The following is a 19,731-nucleotide window of genomic DNA, read 5'->3' as shown; positions in this document are numbered from 1 at the left end:
AACCAACTAACGCGTGGCTGGTGATTAAATTCAAATAGGGTAGTTGGCAGTTTCGTATAAATGGGACAACACGGTGATTATCCAAATAAGCTTTATTATCTATGGAAGTAGGATTAAATTGTTATTATTAGATTAGAAAATAATGAGGGTGTAATTAATAACTGTCAGAAAATTAAGAGCGATGATCATTAGCTTTTTATTACAATAATTATCCCGTTGATCCATTTATTGAAAATGTTCAATTAAGCTCTCGATAGATACTATAATCAATTTCGTGAAATTTGAAGTAATCGACATGAGAGATTGCGCTTTAAATTTTTAACCAAAAACCAGGTCGATTTTGAACATCCACGAGATTAATGGATTCAAATTGTATCAAATTAATCTTTTTGACGTGAACTGATGGGAGGTGTTCATTGGCGTACATTTCCCATCTACGCTGCGTGTGGACAAACGCTTCGTTTTTTTTTTCATTGCTATTACGCGACATTTCTGTGACGTCAGGAAGAAGAGAATTGTTGGCGAGATCGCCGCCAGTCGTCGAGGAAACTGGGTGAAAATTACGAATCGTGGACCGGAGGGTGCGCGAGCGCCGCCGAGCGATGGATTTTATGTTGCTGCTCCTCGTGATGCTGCTGAGACAAGAGGGTGAGTGCTTTCACTTACGCGAGCTGCTGCGCTTTCGAGCGCACGAACGCACATCGGTCTCATCCCGCAAACGCGTGCTTGTCCCTTCGCTACATCCACTTTAAAGGATAAACATCCTCTTTCCACCACCCTCCTCTCTCTCTATCTCTCAGCGATGACTTCCTTTTTTTACTCGCCCCTAAGGATGCTAACTACTGCGCTGTATTTTAAGCACGTGCTTCGAGAAAGCCACAAAGACTGTGAAAAGCCATTCGCGAAAATCGGTCTCGCTCGTGAAAATCCTTTAAGCGTTAAAATTGTGATGAAAATCTGATTGCGTTACATATTATATGTACCTTTTAAACTGTCGCGTAACGAGTATGACAAATCGAAACATTTGTTGGCTGAATTATGCATTATAAATATGCGTACATTTCTGTCCATTACGGAAACAAGTGCATACGGAAACGAAACGTAGACATGGCATTGTTCTCTAACCTGTTAATATAGATATACACTATATTTATAGAAACTTAAATTGATTCTCTCTCTGATATTACATTATTCAATTATATTATTTGTAAATTAATGATTATAATTAAGATTCAATACGCGGTAATTTTTGTACCTGTCTTTGTGCTCCATATAGTAAAATTTTTCCTTCATATACTTTGCTACTACAGTAATAGATATAAAGTTTTACATTTAATCAATTGGATTTTTTACCTCATCGATAAAATATAAAAGTTATTATCTTAATTATCATCTTAATTAGTCGAATTATATTATAATTTTTAGTGAAAGAAAATAAAGTAACGCTATTTATAAGAATTATTAAAAATTAGTAACATTCTCATCAGTTCAGAGTTCGAGAAATAATTAAATAAACGTGAGTAAATACAGTGTGAAACGCAGCTGCGCCATAATTTATAATTACGTGAAATAATCTGACTTATTGTTAGATGGGAATTGCAATCGGAAAGGATAGTTTTCACCGAGTGGCACGGTTATCATATCGCAAATAAAACATCGCTGTTGAAATTATAACTTAATAATAGCGTGCTTGATACCAATCAATTTTATCGTAAATCAGACAAATTACCGGGACCGAGACATACGGCATTTCCAAGCGATATCAAAAGCGACGTTCGCAAACTGATACCATGACATTTCACGTACGAATTACAAACTCGGGCTTGATATAGAACACCAATCAAGCTCGTAGACGATAGTTTCGCTTTCCTCACGATCCGTCTTTAACAGTCGGGTTCAAGATCGTCGTCATTAGTTAGCCCCCTCTGGCTAAGGTATATATAGTTCAATGGGTCTATCACGAAGAGCATAACAGCCGAAGATGCGTACGTTGCAGACGATGTATAGCTCATAGTGGTTCTCAAATTTTAATATCTCGACTCCGCCGCCGCCGCGAGATACATAAATTTATTTAAAGCTTTCACGATGGCGCATAATTTGGTGCGCGATAAAGCGCAAGTTTTATGACGCGTCTCGGGATAATGCGCTTTAAAAACAAACGCGTAATAAGAATACGCATAACTTGCATAATTCACTGCGGAAACGGCGTCTGACGGTTGTTTCCTAACAGTTCAGACACATGGTATAGAACGTGGTATGGAATCACATATGCGCATATCTTTCTCTTGTTTACATACATAAATATCGCGATACATTAAATCACAAAAAGTTATATTTCATCTGCATGAATTATTGAATTATGATCCAAAGCGAACAGAAAGAAAATAAACCAGTTTACAAAATTTACTAGAAAGCATCATTAAAAATTTAACAAAAGATGTTTCACGCTGTGTTAAACGCTATAAGATACATCTTGTATTAATGCTCTTTGTTATTAAGAATTAAATAATGTGATGTCTTCTGGGTTTTTCGAAAAGCTTTTCTCTTTCCTTTTTGTTTACGAGAACTGGCTAGAGAATTCAAGTTGGTAGTAGGTTCCAAATAGCACTTTGAGAATCACTGAGACGTACATATAGTGTAGTTACCTACAAGCTAAACCCATCCCTACGCTAAAGTTTCCTCTACCGTTCTATACCCAAGTATTTGATAGCTCTTGTAATTTCCAAATGGCCGTTCCCCATCTCGTTTGTGCCGTTCTTTTTTTTTTCGATGATCTGTTCTTCCTTTCTCAGTTTAGTCCCCAATCCGAGTACGTAGCCTAACGAGGATGAAAGGTTGAGCTCGTTTTAAGAGCAAAGAACGTAAGGAACGGTTAAAAAATGACGCTATTTCTAATTACATTCCGCCCGTTCCTTCCTGGTTATCATAATTTCAACGAGGGTGCACGCAACGCAAAAAAAAATAGAAGTCAAATGAGGGTGAATTAGAAACTCGAGAAGAGAAAGAGGAAGAAAGAGAAAGAGAGTCGAGGGTGCGCGTTGAGTAAGAGAGCAGAGTGCAGGATGGCTGGGATTTATTACGTTCCGGTAGGCGGCTAGGCGGCCGAGGGAGAAGCGGCGAAGAAGCGAGCGTTACACCGTGGCGAAATAAAAGTCTCACGTTAAGGCAAGGCAAATGGTGTAAAAGTCAAAATTAAATGGGCAGAGACGAAACGAGTTTGGGAGCGGTTAAAAGGTTACGATCGCCGAGATATTAAGTAACTGCGAATACGAAGATGCTTTCTATATCAACTGCCGGCGGATATCTACGGAGATCACCTGAGATTTTGCCTCCGTCACGTCGACACGTGAAATAACAGTTTGCGGTTATGAAATTTCGCGACAGTAAAGTTTGACATACACGTCTCGCGAGTGAAGAATCGAATGGAACGCAGACTTCGTAAAACGAATAGCAAGAATGATATAATAAAATAAACATGGGAACCAGCGAATGTTTGTCTACTGAAATTACTTTTACACAATAAATGCAGATAAGTCAATTGATAACTAAGAAATGATGACAATTAATTGCGAATAATGTTTTCTGTTTATTTTGATTTTATTAACAATTTCTGTGATCAATCGCGAGAGCTGTATAGAGAGCTCAAATGGAGATGCAAAGGAATACGAGAACGCAGAAACGAGCTGATAAAATAATGAAGAAACTGCTACGTTCTTTCTTGGGAATCGTACGGAAAGCTTTTTTTTTATCGGTTGTATCCTCGGCAGGAAATGAAAAGCGTTTTGACCAAAGAGAGAAAAGTGCATCGCCCCATACATATCAATATGGAGAGCGTATGTACCAAGATGTACCTGATATAAAATTTTAAAACCGTGAACTTGAAGTCTATACACATATACAAAGCGAGTACCCGCGTCGACGCGGTTAGCATAAATAAATAAAAGATGCATCGAACACTTCGGCGTTGCAAGTTTTTCCTTCTCAGATAAGTCATCCACGAAGATCGCAAATTGATGGCATAATTAGACAATAAAAAAAACAGAAATATCGAAACGTTTGTTGGCTCTAATAATTTTTAAAAATAATTGGCAACATTAATAAGTATATTTTATATTTATTTCCAATCTATTGAAAAATCTTTAACTTTTTATGCTCAAAAGATGATATTCGATAGAAAAATGATATCCAGAAGTGACAAAGTTTGCTGAATTAATAAAATTTTACATCTACAAATGAAAGAAAGGTAATCCAGAATAGGGCCTTTTCCGAATTTTGATATTTTTTTGCGGCTCTCTAGGTAAAAATGTTTGTTGTGACTCCGACAGTGATTCCCTATTCTGGATAATTACTGAAAAAAAAAGAAGAAAGTCTCGCCACAATTCGATCAATTTGTGATATCTCAGATTGCTTAAAATGCTTGAATTGCCACGACAGATTTCTTTTTGCTTTTTTATTCGCAGATGTGAACTTCTATTAATTTAGAAAACTTTGTCACTTTTTTTAAGTATAAAAAGCTAAAGACATTTTTTATCAATCTGTCTGCTATGGAAAAATTCTATTACCTATAATATTAGTTAAATTTTTTATCTAATGAATATCGGCTTAGCCCCGGTCTCCCCTACCCCTTATTACTTTTTCGATTTTATTTTACCGACATAATTTTTATAAATTGTGAATTGTTCTACGAATTCTTATTTTCTGTTACGATACTTATTACCATAATAAGTACCTTGCTTCGACGTTAATCCTTCAAATTGTTAATTGAAGGAAATGATATTAGTAGGCAATTAATGTGCGCACGTTAACAACCCTGTCTGCTATTTGAGTATCAAGAGATACATCGAAGAGAGGTTGGTAATTAAATTTCCTATGGGCAATTTGTTTCGTCTTGTTTGCTTAGTCTCAAGGCTTTTGGACATACGACACCGCGTGTGTGTACAAACACGTGGATCAGTGCACAAAGTTCTCCGATTTACGGTCCGGAAACGACGAGCAAGTCATTTAACGGCGCGAGTTCAACCGTAATGTATCATGAAACTGAGATTATCGAGTATTTGTTTGTGCAATGATAGCGAGAATATCAATACATCTCATTCATACATAATTACGTACAGTCGTGTATACGAACGTTTAATAGGAATCAAGAGCTAGTGTTTATTTCTCCGAGTATGTGATATCTTGGAAATTAGAACACGTTGTCGTGTGTGTGTTATTATCGTAAAATTATGAAAATTATAAAAATAGCTACGGCACCGGAAATCAGTTCTATGTCAACAGGTGTGCGCAGTTATACGTATAACAGACCGCGAATTAAGCGATCGCTCGAAACGATACACCCGCACACGTTATAAAGTGCCCGTGTCGACAAGTCTGGTAAAACGAAAAATCGAAGGCCGAAAAATTGTCGCCCGATTCGAAGGAGAAGAAAATACAGCGACGCGCCCCAGGGCATTCCGGCATTCCGCCGACAATACCGTATGCATTTTCGCGCCCCGATGTAATAAAGCTGATGCAGAAATGCGCGAAACTTAATTTCCCGTCCCTCGGCGTGGAGGCTGTGCTGGAATTTGAATTTTTCTGCGTGGTCTCGTATTCATGTCTAGTGAGAAACGGTTCGGTTTTTCAGAGAGAGAGAGAGAGAGAGCACACGGGCGTATAAAAATGTCGCAGAGCGTAAAAAGTGCAAGCGGAAGTTCCTGCGCAAAAATCCATGCTTCTCGCGTTCAACATTCAACGGGCTCTCACATTGATGGCTAACTCCTTCGCGCGCGATGAAAATATGTCAAAGGAACGGAACTACCGAGTGTCGCGCCATAATTTATCGATCGGGTCGCAGAGAAAAAAGGTGAAAAATGAAGGGCATGCGAAGGAAGCGCGGCTGGATGATTGACGCGCGTAACGAAGATGAATTAAAGAGCGGGGCCGATTTATCTGGATGGCTATCGCGAAGGATCCTCGACAAATTTCCTCGCTCGCTCCAATACGAGAGGCGGATTTGCAACGTTATTATTCATAAGTATGCAGGAGGTTGTCAATAAAGTCATATGATACGAAAAGGAAAGAAAAAAGACAACATGAAAAAGATTAAAATAATTACATTAATGTGGCTTATATAATGTAATTAGTTATTAGGAAAATAATAATATAATAATTAATTAGTAAAATTAAACAATTAAAAGAATATTTAGACATATGCGCGTGCAAAATTTGCCGCTGTAAATTGTCCAATATGAGTAAATGTATTTCTAGCCAGACCTGTGGCAAACTGTTTTGAAAATCTCTCGCCGTTCGTTCGCCGACGAGAATGTAAACGTCCAGGCGTTGCCGGACTTAAATCGAAAACGCACTCCAACGAGGCGAGTTATATCGCTTCCTCGGCCGCGCGACTCCCTAGAGCAGCCAGTCCGTTCGCCTGATGAAGATAAAACGGGATAATTATAGAGCCTATCGGGGATCGCGGCGCGGCTAAATTTCGTCGGGGCACGCGAGACCGTCGAACATTGGGCGCGGCAATAAAGGTAAAACCGGAGCTTCGGCGGCGGCGGCGGCGGCGATGAAAAAGAAGAGAAAAGAATAAACCCGCGGACGTGCATAGCCGGACGAAACAAAAAGCATGGCCGAGAACATAGAAAATAGAGCGGGCGCGAAAGAAGCGAGAGGCGCTTAATTTTTCATACAAAATAGGTGCATCTGCGTTCGGCCGACCGCGCGTGCTCCCACGGCCTCGCTAATTATTTCTAACTCATTCTTTTTTCATCCGGCTTCCTCTGTTTCGTGACCAGCGGATGCTGCTGGCAGATGCGGTTACCGTTGCCGTTGTTGCTGCCGCCGTTGCCGCTCTCGTAGCACGCGTTCAAAGACGGTCGCTGTCGCTGCTCGCAACTTCCTCCTCGCTAATCGCTCTGGAGCACGCAAATTCCACCTTCCGTCCCGCATCGCGTTTTTTCTCATTTTTCATTTTATATTATCGTATTCTGCTCTAAAGAAAAAACTGAGCTAACACCATTAGGCTGATGTTATCAAACCTATCGTATGATAGCAATTGGAGGAACCTCGAGAAGCACCTCGGGAGCGCTTATGAGACGCTTTAACGAAAAAGCGCTGCTCGAAAATAGAAGCATTCATCAGATGTTTTATTTTAATATATAAACCATTCTTTTTTTGTAATTATGAAAGTATAATTTTTTATGGTAATGTGTGGGCCACTTTTTAAATGAAATCTGTTTTAAAGATTCCATACAAAATTAGAAAAGAATTGAAAGTACGTACACATTGATTTTTCTTCTTTCTCTCTCTCTTTCAAACTTTGCCTTTCCTTTATTTTCTCTTACGAAGAAAAAAGAAGTTTTAAAGAAGTTCCTTCGTAAGAGAAAAACTATCGATTGCAAATCGCAGTTTCAGTAATTACCCTGACATAAGCTTTCGCTAGAGTGAAGCAGTATCGTCAAATTCTCGTTGGCTAAATGTACACTCTAATAGCTTTCTCCACCTCTGATCTGTCGTATCCACTTTCTCCCTTCCTCTCGCCTCATTCTTTATCGCGTTTATTCCCTTAGCTTTCGTGAAAAGGCGCTCGACCAAGTGCGATCTCAGCACTTTCCATCGTCGTTTCCCTCGGTGTTTCGACCTACTCGAGACGGAAACGAAATGTCCTCGATGGGTCAAGCACAAGTTTCGTCTTCTTGCTGAAAAAAAGATGATCGGAGTACAACCGCCTTCAAAAATTTTATATCAGTTTTACTGGTATTCCGATATCTTGTTTCCTAAGGGATACATCTCATTAACCATTTGTATCTTTCAAAATTATCTATTTCTCATTTACTATTGTATATAATAGTTTTAATCTCTCTTGTATCTGCAAACTGACTGCACCAGTCGATTGCACGATTTTCCGCATCAAAGGAAGAGAGCAATTATTTAACATCCAAGGGAGTAATTTTTTAACTTCAATTTTGATATTCGCGAAATTCTTATTGCATACCGATTAATCTTCTTGACGTTGAAAATGGTTTTAAATCCTTTCTTTATTCTCGTATAAAATTGCATCTACTGGGGGCTGCAATAAAATTCTATTTTACGCAACATTTTTAAAACATAAGAAAAATAACGAGCTACATATATGGAATTGTACGCAGCCTCGTCAACGAATAATAATAATCAATGGACGAGATAACGCGTTTGATAATAATGGCTGAGGAACTTTTGACGATAATACTACATTACGGGATCCACGTTGGATTTAATTCTCGCGATTTTTACTTCCGGGATGCTAATGGCACCAGTTTAAAAGTCAGCCCCCACCGTCTTTATCGGTAACTTCTTTCATTATACGAATAGTTACGCTTGCATATTTTATATCTCCGACTTTTACTCCCAACCAACCTACTTTTTTTCTCACCAGTTCCGTACTTTGTTACCTCACTCGCCTTCCCGCGTTTCTGCCTCCCGTAAAGCTCCTTTCGCGGAGGAGGTAAATTTAAGTCTCAATCTAACGACTCCGCGAGAAAATTTCGCGATCATGGAGCAATCGAAGGCGTTCATTTCCGCCAAACGCGACGCCGAGAACTATTTCGTGTCGCATTACGGACACGGCATTACGGGCGCGGCTTTCAAATCGCGGGATCGAACTCGCATCGGCGCTTTAATCGACGACAAAATCGATACGCTTGCCAATCCACGACCAAATAATTGACATTATATAAAGTATTCAGGTTGCAATCGCCGGGGTCGTTTAAGCCCGGCGCTCGTGCGGTAGTAATTTTCAATTCCGCGGGAAACGAAATGTCATAACGTTGTCACGCGAAACGACGTTAATTGTAAAACAAAGTGACGGGTTTAAAAGGGTGTAACGGAATGCAAAATTATCGGTGAATTTGTCAGAACTCAATTTAAAGCAATTTGCGCTTGCTCTCGCGCGCGAGCGCGCTTGACGTTTTCCCACAAATAAACAACGAAGCTGAATGATCGGATATTGCTCGAACAAGCTTATATTACATTTCTCTCGCGTATATCTGTGTTATATTATACTCGTCCTTTTGTGTGATACGCGTTGATGGTCAATGCCTGAATTGGCATTAACGATATAAGTGAGGGCATGGTTTTTACAGAATATCGAGAACTCTATTACCTGCAGTAAAGACGATATTAAAACAAAATTAAAGTAGCAAGAAATATACAAAGAATCACGATTAAAGCTCGATCAGTGATATATCCATGCAGTATGCCATCGAACATTATTTTTAGACTATCGCGCAAAATTGCTTCATCCAGCATTACATTATACGTTTAAAGCAGATTAACGAATATCGATTCGCAATGTAATTTTGTTACCGTCGTCTGGCCAGTTTAAAATCGCCTGCATGACTGGAGATACGATTTTTTAAAATTACATTAGCGCATTTACCGTAACAAACTTTAAAATAATATAAGAGATAGATGGTACCACACACACACACACACACACACACACACACACACACACACACACACACACACACACACACACACACACACACACACACACACACACACACACACACACACACACACACACAAAATTAATTTTATCTAAACGGATCTTTGTTACGTATGTATATGAGAATATCACCGCAACTTTGCATCGACTTTCCACAGACCGACTAACGCACGATATAAAACGGTCTAATGAAGATTCCGCTCATTAACATCTGACTAACGAGCGCGTTTCGACTGAATAACCGCACGACAAGAGTATTAAGCTCGCTCCGCCTGCTCACACAGTCGTGTGAGCCTGATCTCGCAATCGGATACCATTATTTCTTTTTATTTTCTTTCATCCGCGATTTTCAGCGTTCCGTCTCTCGTGGTCTATCTGTCGGAAAGCAGGGATCCGCAGTTTGATGCAGCGCCGGCAGGACGGACGCCCGGACGATGTAATTAAAGGTGACACTGTCAGAGCGCGGCAGGACACAGTCGTACAATTACGACGAATAAAATTTAACGAAGTGTGCATCACGCGCGCGGTGTCACCCGCGATTCGCGCACGTGGTTAATTAAGCTCGCTCGCTCGCTCACTCGTTCGCTCACTCGTCGGCCCACCCTGGGTAACTTGATCCACGCGCGATTCCCAGTCCACCGAGGTATGTAAATCGAGTTCTGCCGTTTCCTATGGCCTGGATCGTATAATTTTCCATCCGCGTCCGGGATCAGAGAAAAATAGCGGGGAGGACGAGCAAGAAGAGGGAAAGAGGGAAAGGGATAAGTAAAAGAGAGAGGAAAAACGGAACTCGGCGATCTCATGTTCGCGAAGGTATTTTCGTTTCGGTGGGATTGCGGAGGCTTTAGTCCTCCGGATTATATTTCCATTACGCTGTTTGCCGAGTAAGTTACACTCTAATGTTACGCGATATATGTATATATCTATAATACGAGAGATAATCCCGCTAAGAAAGGAACCGATTAACGACGAAACAATTCGCGCACGCGATAGCGGAACGCCTCTTTATTATACACGTTAGAGTGTACACCCGCGATAAGTAAACCGTTCATTTCACGCCACGTGCATTATTCCGTTTCTCGTATCGGACGGGAATATATATATATATATATATTTAATCCTTTGATGGGAATTTGCAATCCCCAATCGTAGGAAACAATCACCACGCGAGAGAGCTCATTTTAAATCCGGCATTCCAGCACGCACACATGCATCTCTTAACGACTCGTTTGTTAACAAATACGCGTGTCAAACTTAGCTGTTCGTTTTATCGACAAACGTGCCAAACCGAATCTGCTCGCGGTCCATCTTCTCGTCGTTCTCATCGCGGAAAATTCCGTTCGAGCTTCGCCGAACCGCCGGAATGTGCCCAGATCTTGTTACGGAGTTTAAAATGTAACACTGACTGCCTGAATCCCGAGGGACTCGGCTTCTTTTCTCCGTTCCCTTCTCTCAGGCATGCATTCTCGTTTCCAATTAATTCTTCTATTTTCTTTCGACCGCGTTCCTCTACGCGGCGAGGAGACGTATGTACGGAAGACCGTCGGAGAAGCTCCGAATTAGTCCGGCAAATGTATTCCGAGTGTTATCGCCACAGTTGTATACTATATATTACAGGCTGCTTTCCGTAATAGCTTCTTCACGTCGGAAATTGTACCGCGACGAAGAAATAAATCGACGAACTTACGGGTCAGCGGTATCCCAAGTTTTCTGTGAATTTCGGAGCGTTTCCGTTTGTCTCGGCAGAAAAATAATTTACGCTTTTCGCGTCAAATCCTTACCTTTCTCCGTCGTATGCGCGCGCGGTACTGCCGCGTCTGTGTTTTTTCAGACTGACTCCGCCAGCGCGAATTAATTTCTCCCCGTTTTTCCAGTCGCGGACTTTCTACAGATTTTCATTCTGATCGTGTCTCGGCCAAAAGCATTTCTGTTTCCCAATTCAATTTCTCGTCGCCTCGCGTTTCGAGACACTTAAATTTCTTTCGCGCGAACGTGATTACGCGATTCATACATTCCGTCACGCAAACAGATGTTGCGCGAATTTACGTAGCCTAGTTATATCAAATCATGCAGCCTGGAGTTGATCGAACTTTTGGTGCTGTGTCAATTTCAAGTTCCGCGACTTGCGTTAAGTCTCTGTCACACTTGCGATACGACTACGTAGATCAATTATAAGAGGGATTCAGATTTTAAGCCAACAAATAATCGAACAAAAAAATTTACGATACATAGAGATTAAAAAGAAAGTCTTTCACTTAACTTTTATTTCTGATATCTTTGCATCTCATTTAATTCCAAGTTAAATTGTACAGAGAGAATTGAAATATATATCTTTCAGGTGTATATATGAGGTTAATTAAAATTAATTATATAGCTGCTTCTGTAAATATAATTCTCAAGAGATATGTTTTATTTTTCGTGTAAGCAACGACTCGCTGGAAGCTAAGCTGCCGCGCAAAACGGCATTGCGCTATATTCGCATTCCGGTGTAATTAGAAATAATACTTCCCAGCGCGGAGACCGCATAACGACGAGAGCAGCGTAATGTTGGAAGTGTACGACGGCAAAAGAAGACCGAGAGTGCAAAAGCGTGATACGTAAAATGTAAATTTCACGCATTCTTATTTTTTCTCGTCGCGGTAACAGCGGCGCATAACACTTTTTGCCGGCTGTACAATGCACCGGGCAAATTTGGATCTACGGCCGAACAGAACACGCGGGAATATACTTTAAACCCTTCGCATAATTACTCGTAACGGGATATAAACGGGGAGCTCTAGTTGGTCCCAGTTATTTACCCCGAATCCGACTTTGGCGCACCGCGCGCATCTCTCGCGTGCCCATATTAATTTCCGCGAAAATTGTTGCATATGCGTCTAATTACTAGGCCGGATGACAAAAAGCATTATTCTGGATGCGTAAAACTATATTTGCCACGTGTTCCTACACGACTATGCGTTTCTGTGGACGTTTCGCTACGTCCTTGCTAAATTTTGGCAAATTTTCAAGCCGTTTAATATAAATGATACAACGGCAAAAGCAAATGCATAATAATGACTATTGTCACTCACCAAGTCTAAAGTTACTTCACGAACATCATATATGACAACGCTCGTTGAGCGCAAGAGGATAAAAAGGATGAATTTAACTCACCCAAAAAATTTGAATTAGGTAATCTTTTTTTCTTAATTATTTTCGCACTTGCAAATTATTGTCGCTCTTTTATAATTGCTATATACAATATGAATTTCGCGTTAATGTGTAATTTCGCACTTCGCATAATTTTCGCACTTCGCACAACGCGTAACTCGTTTTCATTTGACATTCGTTTTGTAACAAGCCGAATTCATGTCATGTAACGAGAAAGAGAGACAGAGAGAGAGAGAGAGAGAACCCAGTTTTCAAAGAACCACTTTTGTCTGGCGCTCCCGTCCGTAACATTTCGCTGAATTTTTAGGGATGCTCCGTGATTTGCAACGGATGCGAGAAATTTCATATTTCATGAGAGCCGGCACACGCCGCTCGGTGTGCGAGCACCGCTCTCGCGCTTCTCAGGATAAAAATTTACCTCTCAAGATGCCTCGTCTACTTGTTGGTTTCCGACAAAATTTTTCTAAAATGCGAGAATATTATGCCTGAAATTTATGAAGCGCGACCACCAATCTTTGCTAGAAACAGGTACGGGTAAGCGAAAAGACACGGGCATTTTGCAAACGCTGCTGTAGAATGGAGAGAGGAATCTGGCCATGGTCCAGAATAATCCCGAATTCCGTGGACGATGTCTGTTCGCCGAAAGTAAAGCCATACGTTTGACGACTCCTTTTCGTAAGTCGGTCATCCGACAATGCTAGCGGAGAATATATGATTATAAAGGACCGTAGGAAAGAAAGATTTTTATAAATGTTAGATTATGTTTATTTTGATTAGAATTATTCCGATTTATAACATTAAAGTTTATGAATAATATAATTTTTCAACTGGTGAACTTAGAACATCTTTATATACAAATAAAACGATGTTTAATTCCCCTATACGCACCACGTTTCTATAATAACGATGGAATAAATAATAGGGCAATAACGACAAATGATAGCACTAACGATAACAATGGCAAACATGTAGCATGTTGTACGTTGCTATAATAATCGATTGAAAATGATATTGATACTAATTATAATAACAATGACCATGAACATAAATTGAAATTTGTAAACTGTTATAATAGGCGTTCACAGTAAGCTATTAAAGTATGTTTGCCCAGTGCTTAATAAAGGTCCGCGTGCCAATCGAATAGCAATGTACGGTGGTATTTATACTGTAATTTATTCGCACATCTCCATTTTCTATTAGATGATCTTATTAGCATTGTTATCGCGCGAGACTACAATTCTTTTCATACTTTGTCAATAACGTGGAAAGGTTCAAAAAGTCACACAAATAAACTGTTAATTTGGTATTGGCATTGATACTGCATGTTATCGAAGTACTGATAGAAATCGCTATTACTAGTGGCAATAATGGAAATATAAGCATATTCGTCTGAATATAAAATACACTCGAATATAAAACATGCCATGTAGTGGCTCATATTAATTGTAAACATATATTGTTACGTGCGTATTATTTTCAATCGATAAGTTATATTATATCAGAAATGTAACATTATATGGACTATATCTCTGCGATATTATTTCTCTTATGCCAAAATCATGAATGTGCAAATTTTCACCTTTTGAGTAAAGATGTGGGGTGAATGTCTTGTTCCTAATTGTATGCCTAAACGATGAATGTGTACGTGACATAGCAATGTACACGTGTGATTACTTCTAAGCTGATTTTGATCTCTGAATTATCTGATTACATTTTACATCCAATTGTAAATTTCCAAAATTTATCGAGTTGCTCATTTATGGTGTTGGTATAAGGAGGGAGATATAATGCTTGCGACAGATATTAATTGGACAAAAAATTAATTTTACACAGGACGTAATAATCGCAATACTGTCTTCGTTTCTAAAATTATTTTCGAAAACTGATATTAATGCCATACAGAAATGCATAATAATAAATTAACAATTTTGCATAATAAATTATTATTAACGAATTGATTATAATTTCCTGCGGACGTTTCAATTTAAATATCTAATTTTCTAAAATTTACATTTTATTTATACATTTAACCAGGATTGTTAATGACGTATGTATAGAAAACATCCTAAAATCCACAGAGAATTCCCGGAAGCCGAATTAAGGATTATCGCGAGCGCATGGTATATCGTTGTATTACCAATAATAAACGCGGTATTACCAATATGGCTGTGCTCATAGTCAACGAGTAATATGCGGTTGTTTATCGTGATCCCTCATTAAATATTCAAATGCATCGAGCGACGTCGGTCGGGCGATACCCTATGCGACGAGCGATCAGTGGCGCGTATAGAACGTCGCACGAAAGCACTCGAAAACTTACCCTCTCTCGTGGGTGAAAGCACTCGAAAAGTCGCGCGACTCCACGGGCACAAGCACGTGAAATCACACGACAATGTAATATCACCCTTCCTTGACAGGCGCGAAACTTAATCACGCGACCGTCGAGATTTTCCTCTTCCTTCTTTTCTCTCTTTTTTTAAAACCATTTTCGGCACGCGAAGCGGTGGTAATATCGTTACATCGCCGACCCCAAGGACCATGGTGATCGGTGGACCGTGGTTTCTTGGATTTTACAAGGCGCCTTTACCGCGCGACGCTCTCCACAAATCACCCGGAATCGCCAATTTAAGGAAGCGACGCGAAACAGCACCGAGTATTCGAATCTTCTCAGCTGCACGTACCGAGGAATGTAATCTGGCGAATGCGAATTCTCGCGAAAAGTGGCTCGTAGGTTTCGAGCTTTTAAATTGCCTTCCTATAATGGCTGTCCCTTGTGCTAACTCGAATTCTCCATGCCGTTAAAAATATTAAACATGAGGAATGATAAAAATCCCATGTTAATAGCTCTATAAACTCTCTCATAAATAACGCAGAAGATAATATTCCGATAAGGTATCATTCAAACTGCTGTGTGACCCAAATTAACAATAAACGAATTGCTTAATAAATGTTTGCTTATATTTCTCATCACGTTTGTGTTCATTAAGCCGTTTCTATTGATCGTCAACAATTAACGTGACCTCGTTGAGACATTTATAGAGAGAGAAATGTAAACCTATATTCGATGTCAGATTAAAAATATATTAACCGACATTAATTATAATTATTATTGATTGTGATACTTCGTAAGAGTCACATATACTGCTCCAGCGTGACTTTAACATTACGTAAATTTCATATTTCTAAAGTTCGTCAGAATCACTGGAAAGCCCAACATTTGTGGCGATTAATTTATTCCACCTAGCTCGTGCGCCATCAAAAGGGGCTATAGCTTGTTATCGCGGGCGAGATAATACATTTTTAACTTTGCTAACCGCCGCAACCTTGTTTCTACCGCAGATGTCATCGCTAGCGAATAAACCCGTTCCTTTTTCCATTACTATCGCGGATTTCATTTTTGTTATTACTCCTCGTTGAGCCGCATTTAAGTCCGTTTACACTGTTGAAAACGGTCGGCCATTGTTTGCAGTCTATTCGTTCCCTTCTTGTCGCGCTTCAGTCTCCTTCCTTCTTTCTCGATACCGCCATTATCGCGGTAGATGAAAGGGTTATATGTACCTTGCCATCCATGGTGTCCTTATGCGAAGTAGTATAGTCAACTTGTTCCACGATGGTCTCTTTATAAATATCAGATGATTGGACTTTAGTTTTAACCCGCTTTGTAAAGAATAATTATAACACAAAAGGTTTTATATATTAGAATCTTTTTCAATGTTTTGGGAAATATAAAAGTATTTGTATCTTGAAAATAAAAAAAATGTATATATTAACATTATTTTTGGGGGAGATTACTACTTTGATACATTTAGAAATCAAACAGCAAAGAAATTAAAAGAAGATTATTTATTAAATATAGCATAAAAGTTAAATATAGTATAAAATTTTCGTCCTACAATTGGGATATTAGCATTAATTTATATACAATGTATTATGCTGTATCAACTGCATTTTCTCAAAAGTTTCTGAGATTTATGAGTATATGTAATTTTCTTACCATTTCCGTACACGTTTCCCATTCATATTATTTGCATTCTATCTTCACACAGCTAAATAATTCTCCAAACTTGAAAATGTGTAAAGAGTCACATCTATTCCTCATCGTTTAAAGCTTGTTTCTTTTGCAATTGAAGTAAATTTCTACAATTAAATTTTTCAATTTGTGTGTCGATTACATTTGCATTAATTATTGTGATCTGTTGTCATAATTGTTTTCTATTCTGTTCATTAATATTAATCCAAATTCATATTCGGATTAGTTACGAGTATAGTAGCGACAGAATTATTCATGCAGTTGTTGCACGAACGAGCATTAACATCTGATTGATCGACAAAACCTATCATTACGCTAGAAATACGAAACTCCTCATCAGTTACCTTTCTCATAAATGTTTCTCTTGCAATGGCGAAGGTACTGCGTTATCCTTGCCTGAAAGAATGACACGTGAAACGTGCCCAGTGTAACCAACTTCTGTGTTACTTCGCACATGAAAAATATCCGTACTGTTTTGAGTACATAGAACAGTGTATAAATATTTTATCAATGGAACTTAGCAATGTACTTTACTCCTTTCTTTCTCTTTCTCTCTTTCGTAAAGTTAAAGAAATTAATAATAAATAGTATAATTGTATAATTGTTAAAATTGATTTCACAACGAGATTTACCGCACAGATTATTCTCAAATTGTTATTTTCAAGCTATTTTCAAAGCGCGCGATTGTAGCGTACTTTCCAATGGATTTTAGTTGCGGTAACGGCGAAATACGGATTATACCGTCAATACGATATCGCGTTCGCGAATACAAGCCCGTTGGAGCGTTTTCGAAAAACGCCAACCCACGCGACCACGAGCGCACTCGTGCCGCGGTAATTAATATTAATGCCGACCTGCGTTTCGGCTGAGTCAGCGGCAGGACGCACCACCAGCTAACACGTGACGGCCTCGAGCCGTCTCGACGCACCGAGCGCGACGGGTAACACACAGGGGCAGGATAGAATCGATAGTCATAAAGCACGCGAAAAACTACCTGCTCACTCGGCGGAGGTGGAACGCCCTCGTCTCCGGTTTCTGCATTTCCGTCGTAACACCTCCCTGCTCCTATCCCGACGGCATTGACTGGTTTCTACACATCCGAACCAGCATCCTATCCCTTCGTGGAGAAGGTGACGAAAAAAGAAAGAGAAAGAAATAAAGAGAGCGTGATGGAGAAGGGAGAATGCCCCGTGCACTCGAGGGTGAAATGCGCCCCGATGGCATTACTTGTGGGTTGTATAACCTTATACGGGAGAGTCACATCCCCCTTACACGTAGATCCCTCCGTAGTATCTACCGTCCACGTCGGGCGAGCACCGGGGGCGCGAGGTAGTCACGCCATGAGCCGGAAATGACCCCTTCCCCAATTCCCGCGCCTCAGGCCCCACCGGGGGTCGTAAAGACAAAAATCGGGACTCTTATCACCGGACAAATTTATCACCGTAAGTACCGTGAACGTGTGTGCGCGCGCGCACGCGTTCGTGGACACGAACGAGGGGCATAAACGAGACGAGGAGGTGACTTTATCCGACGATTGTCCAGCCGCGGGCAACAATTATTTTTCCTATATCCCAGAGTCGACCAGTGACGACCAGTAAAGAGTGAGGATCAGAGAGAACGGAGATTATGCGAGCCAATCTGATTAAAAAAATGTTCACGACCCTCTCCAGAATTGTTAATAGATTTCTTATAGATTGTTTTCTTTTCCTGCGGAAATATCTACGTATTTCCTCTGACAATAGCTGTCCATTAACTCCTGCTTTTTTACAATGTCTACCTTCTCTAATCTGATTCTCTTCTTTCTTCATTGTTTCTTTTATTTTTCTTTTCATTTATTTCATTGTAGCCTTCGTCTGTCATCTGTTATTTCTCCCTTTTTTCTTCTTCTATATATAATTCTGTATATAATATTTAATTATACTCTCTTATATTATGATTATGTTATTTTTTGTGATTTCATCATTGTAAGAATATTTATAAAGCATCAATTCTTACCAATGTACTTCATTAAAAAGGAAATAAGTAAAATAAAATAAAAGTTTCCAAAGCTTCTTTGTAGATAAAATTGTTTCAATATATTATACATATTAGCCATAACATTTAAAACAAAGTGTTTGGCAAGCTTTTAATCGCTTGGGCTTTTAATGAGATGACTGATTGTAAGTAGAAGAAGATTAAAAAGAGATTGATACACGATAACTGAAAAGGAATTAATAAAAATTAAATGCAAAAGCTTGGTGAATAAAGCATGTTCGGAAGCAATTTCATTCGAAAAATTTTCTCGTCTTCCAACTGAGAAGCTTTCGTTTTCAGATATGTAGATGGTGCCATTTAAATTCCGAGAAGAGCAAAGCGTGTGGCAATTCGTCAATGTCAAGGCAACCGGTGCGGCTGCCAGTATGCAGTCGTGCATGTACCTGCGTATCTTAGCGGCGTGTAACGAAACAGCGATATTGAGTTTTGAAGTAGTTTTACCACAAGAGCAAGTTTCTCAGATAGTGATGCAAAGAGAGAGAGAGAGAGCGAGAGAGAGAGAGAGAGAGAGAGCGAGAGAGAGAGAGAGAGAGAGAGAGAGAGAGAGAGAGAGAGAGCGAGAGAGAGAGAGAGAGAGAGAAAAAGAAAGAAACGATACGTAATATATCGTTGCAGATTATGATAACCAGTTATAAGAATATCGGTTATTCCGTTGTATTTGCATCTTATATTTCGAAAATCTTATATCCAAATCAAAATGTGTATGTATTCCGGAAAGTTCTCTGTAAAGTCCATCGTTGAATTTTTAAAATCGAGATTTAAGACACCTTGATATACGATTGAAAGCAATCATTAAGAAATAAATCAAAATTTTTTAGAAAATGAAAAATCTTTTCATCAGGGTTATTAATTTTCCTTTGAGACGAGTGGATCTAATTTTGCTGGATTTTCCTTATCTTCACAGGCTTTTAATAGGAACTTTCGAGCAGACGGTGCATGGGAGCTCCGATGTGCGCGCGGCGCGTTAGTATGGAATTCACGTTGGAAGAGCTTTTGGAAACTTATTCTCGCGGTACGTACAATTATTTCGTCGGTTCGTCGA

General features: G+C 39.5%; 2 protein-coding genes across 4 annotated transcripts in view; one reads left to right on the top strand and one right to left on the bottom strand.

Annotated features, from left to right (window-relative positions):
- The window catches only part of Blop (blue-sensitive opsin), a 230,374-nt gene that overhangs the window by 36,505 nt on the left and 174,138 nt on the right, over positions 1–19,731 (bottom strand). The window lies entirely within an intron of this gene.
- Positions 1–19,731, top strand: part of LOC139771694 (cell adhesion molecule 2-like) — an 82,845-nt gene that overhangs the window by 5,192 nt on the left and 57,922 nt on the right. For all 3 annotated transcript variants that reach the window (XM_071704643.1, XM_071704642.1, XM_071704641.1), the window contains exon 2: positions 505–648. In XM_071704643.1, the coding sequence (XP_071560744.1) occupies positions 603–648 (46 nt within the window). In that variant the 5' untranslated portion in view covers positions 505–602. The remainder of the gene's footprint in view (positions 1–504; positions 649–19,731) is intronic.

The sequence above is a fragment of the Temnothorax nylanderi genome, unplaced genomic scaffold, assembly GCF_030848795.1.
Source record: "Temnothorax nylanderi isolate EJ_2023f unplaced genomic scaffold, tnyl_v1.0 TNYL_tig0043_pilon, whole genome shotgun sequence".
Lineage (NCBI taxonomy): Eukaryota > Metazoa > Arthropoda > Insecta > Hymenoptera > Formicidae > Temnothorax > Temnothorax nylanderi.
Note: the sequence above shows the minus strand (reverse complement) of the source record. Positions and strands in the feature narration are given on the sequence as shown.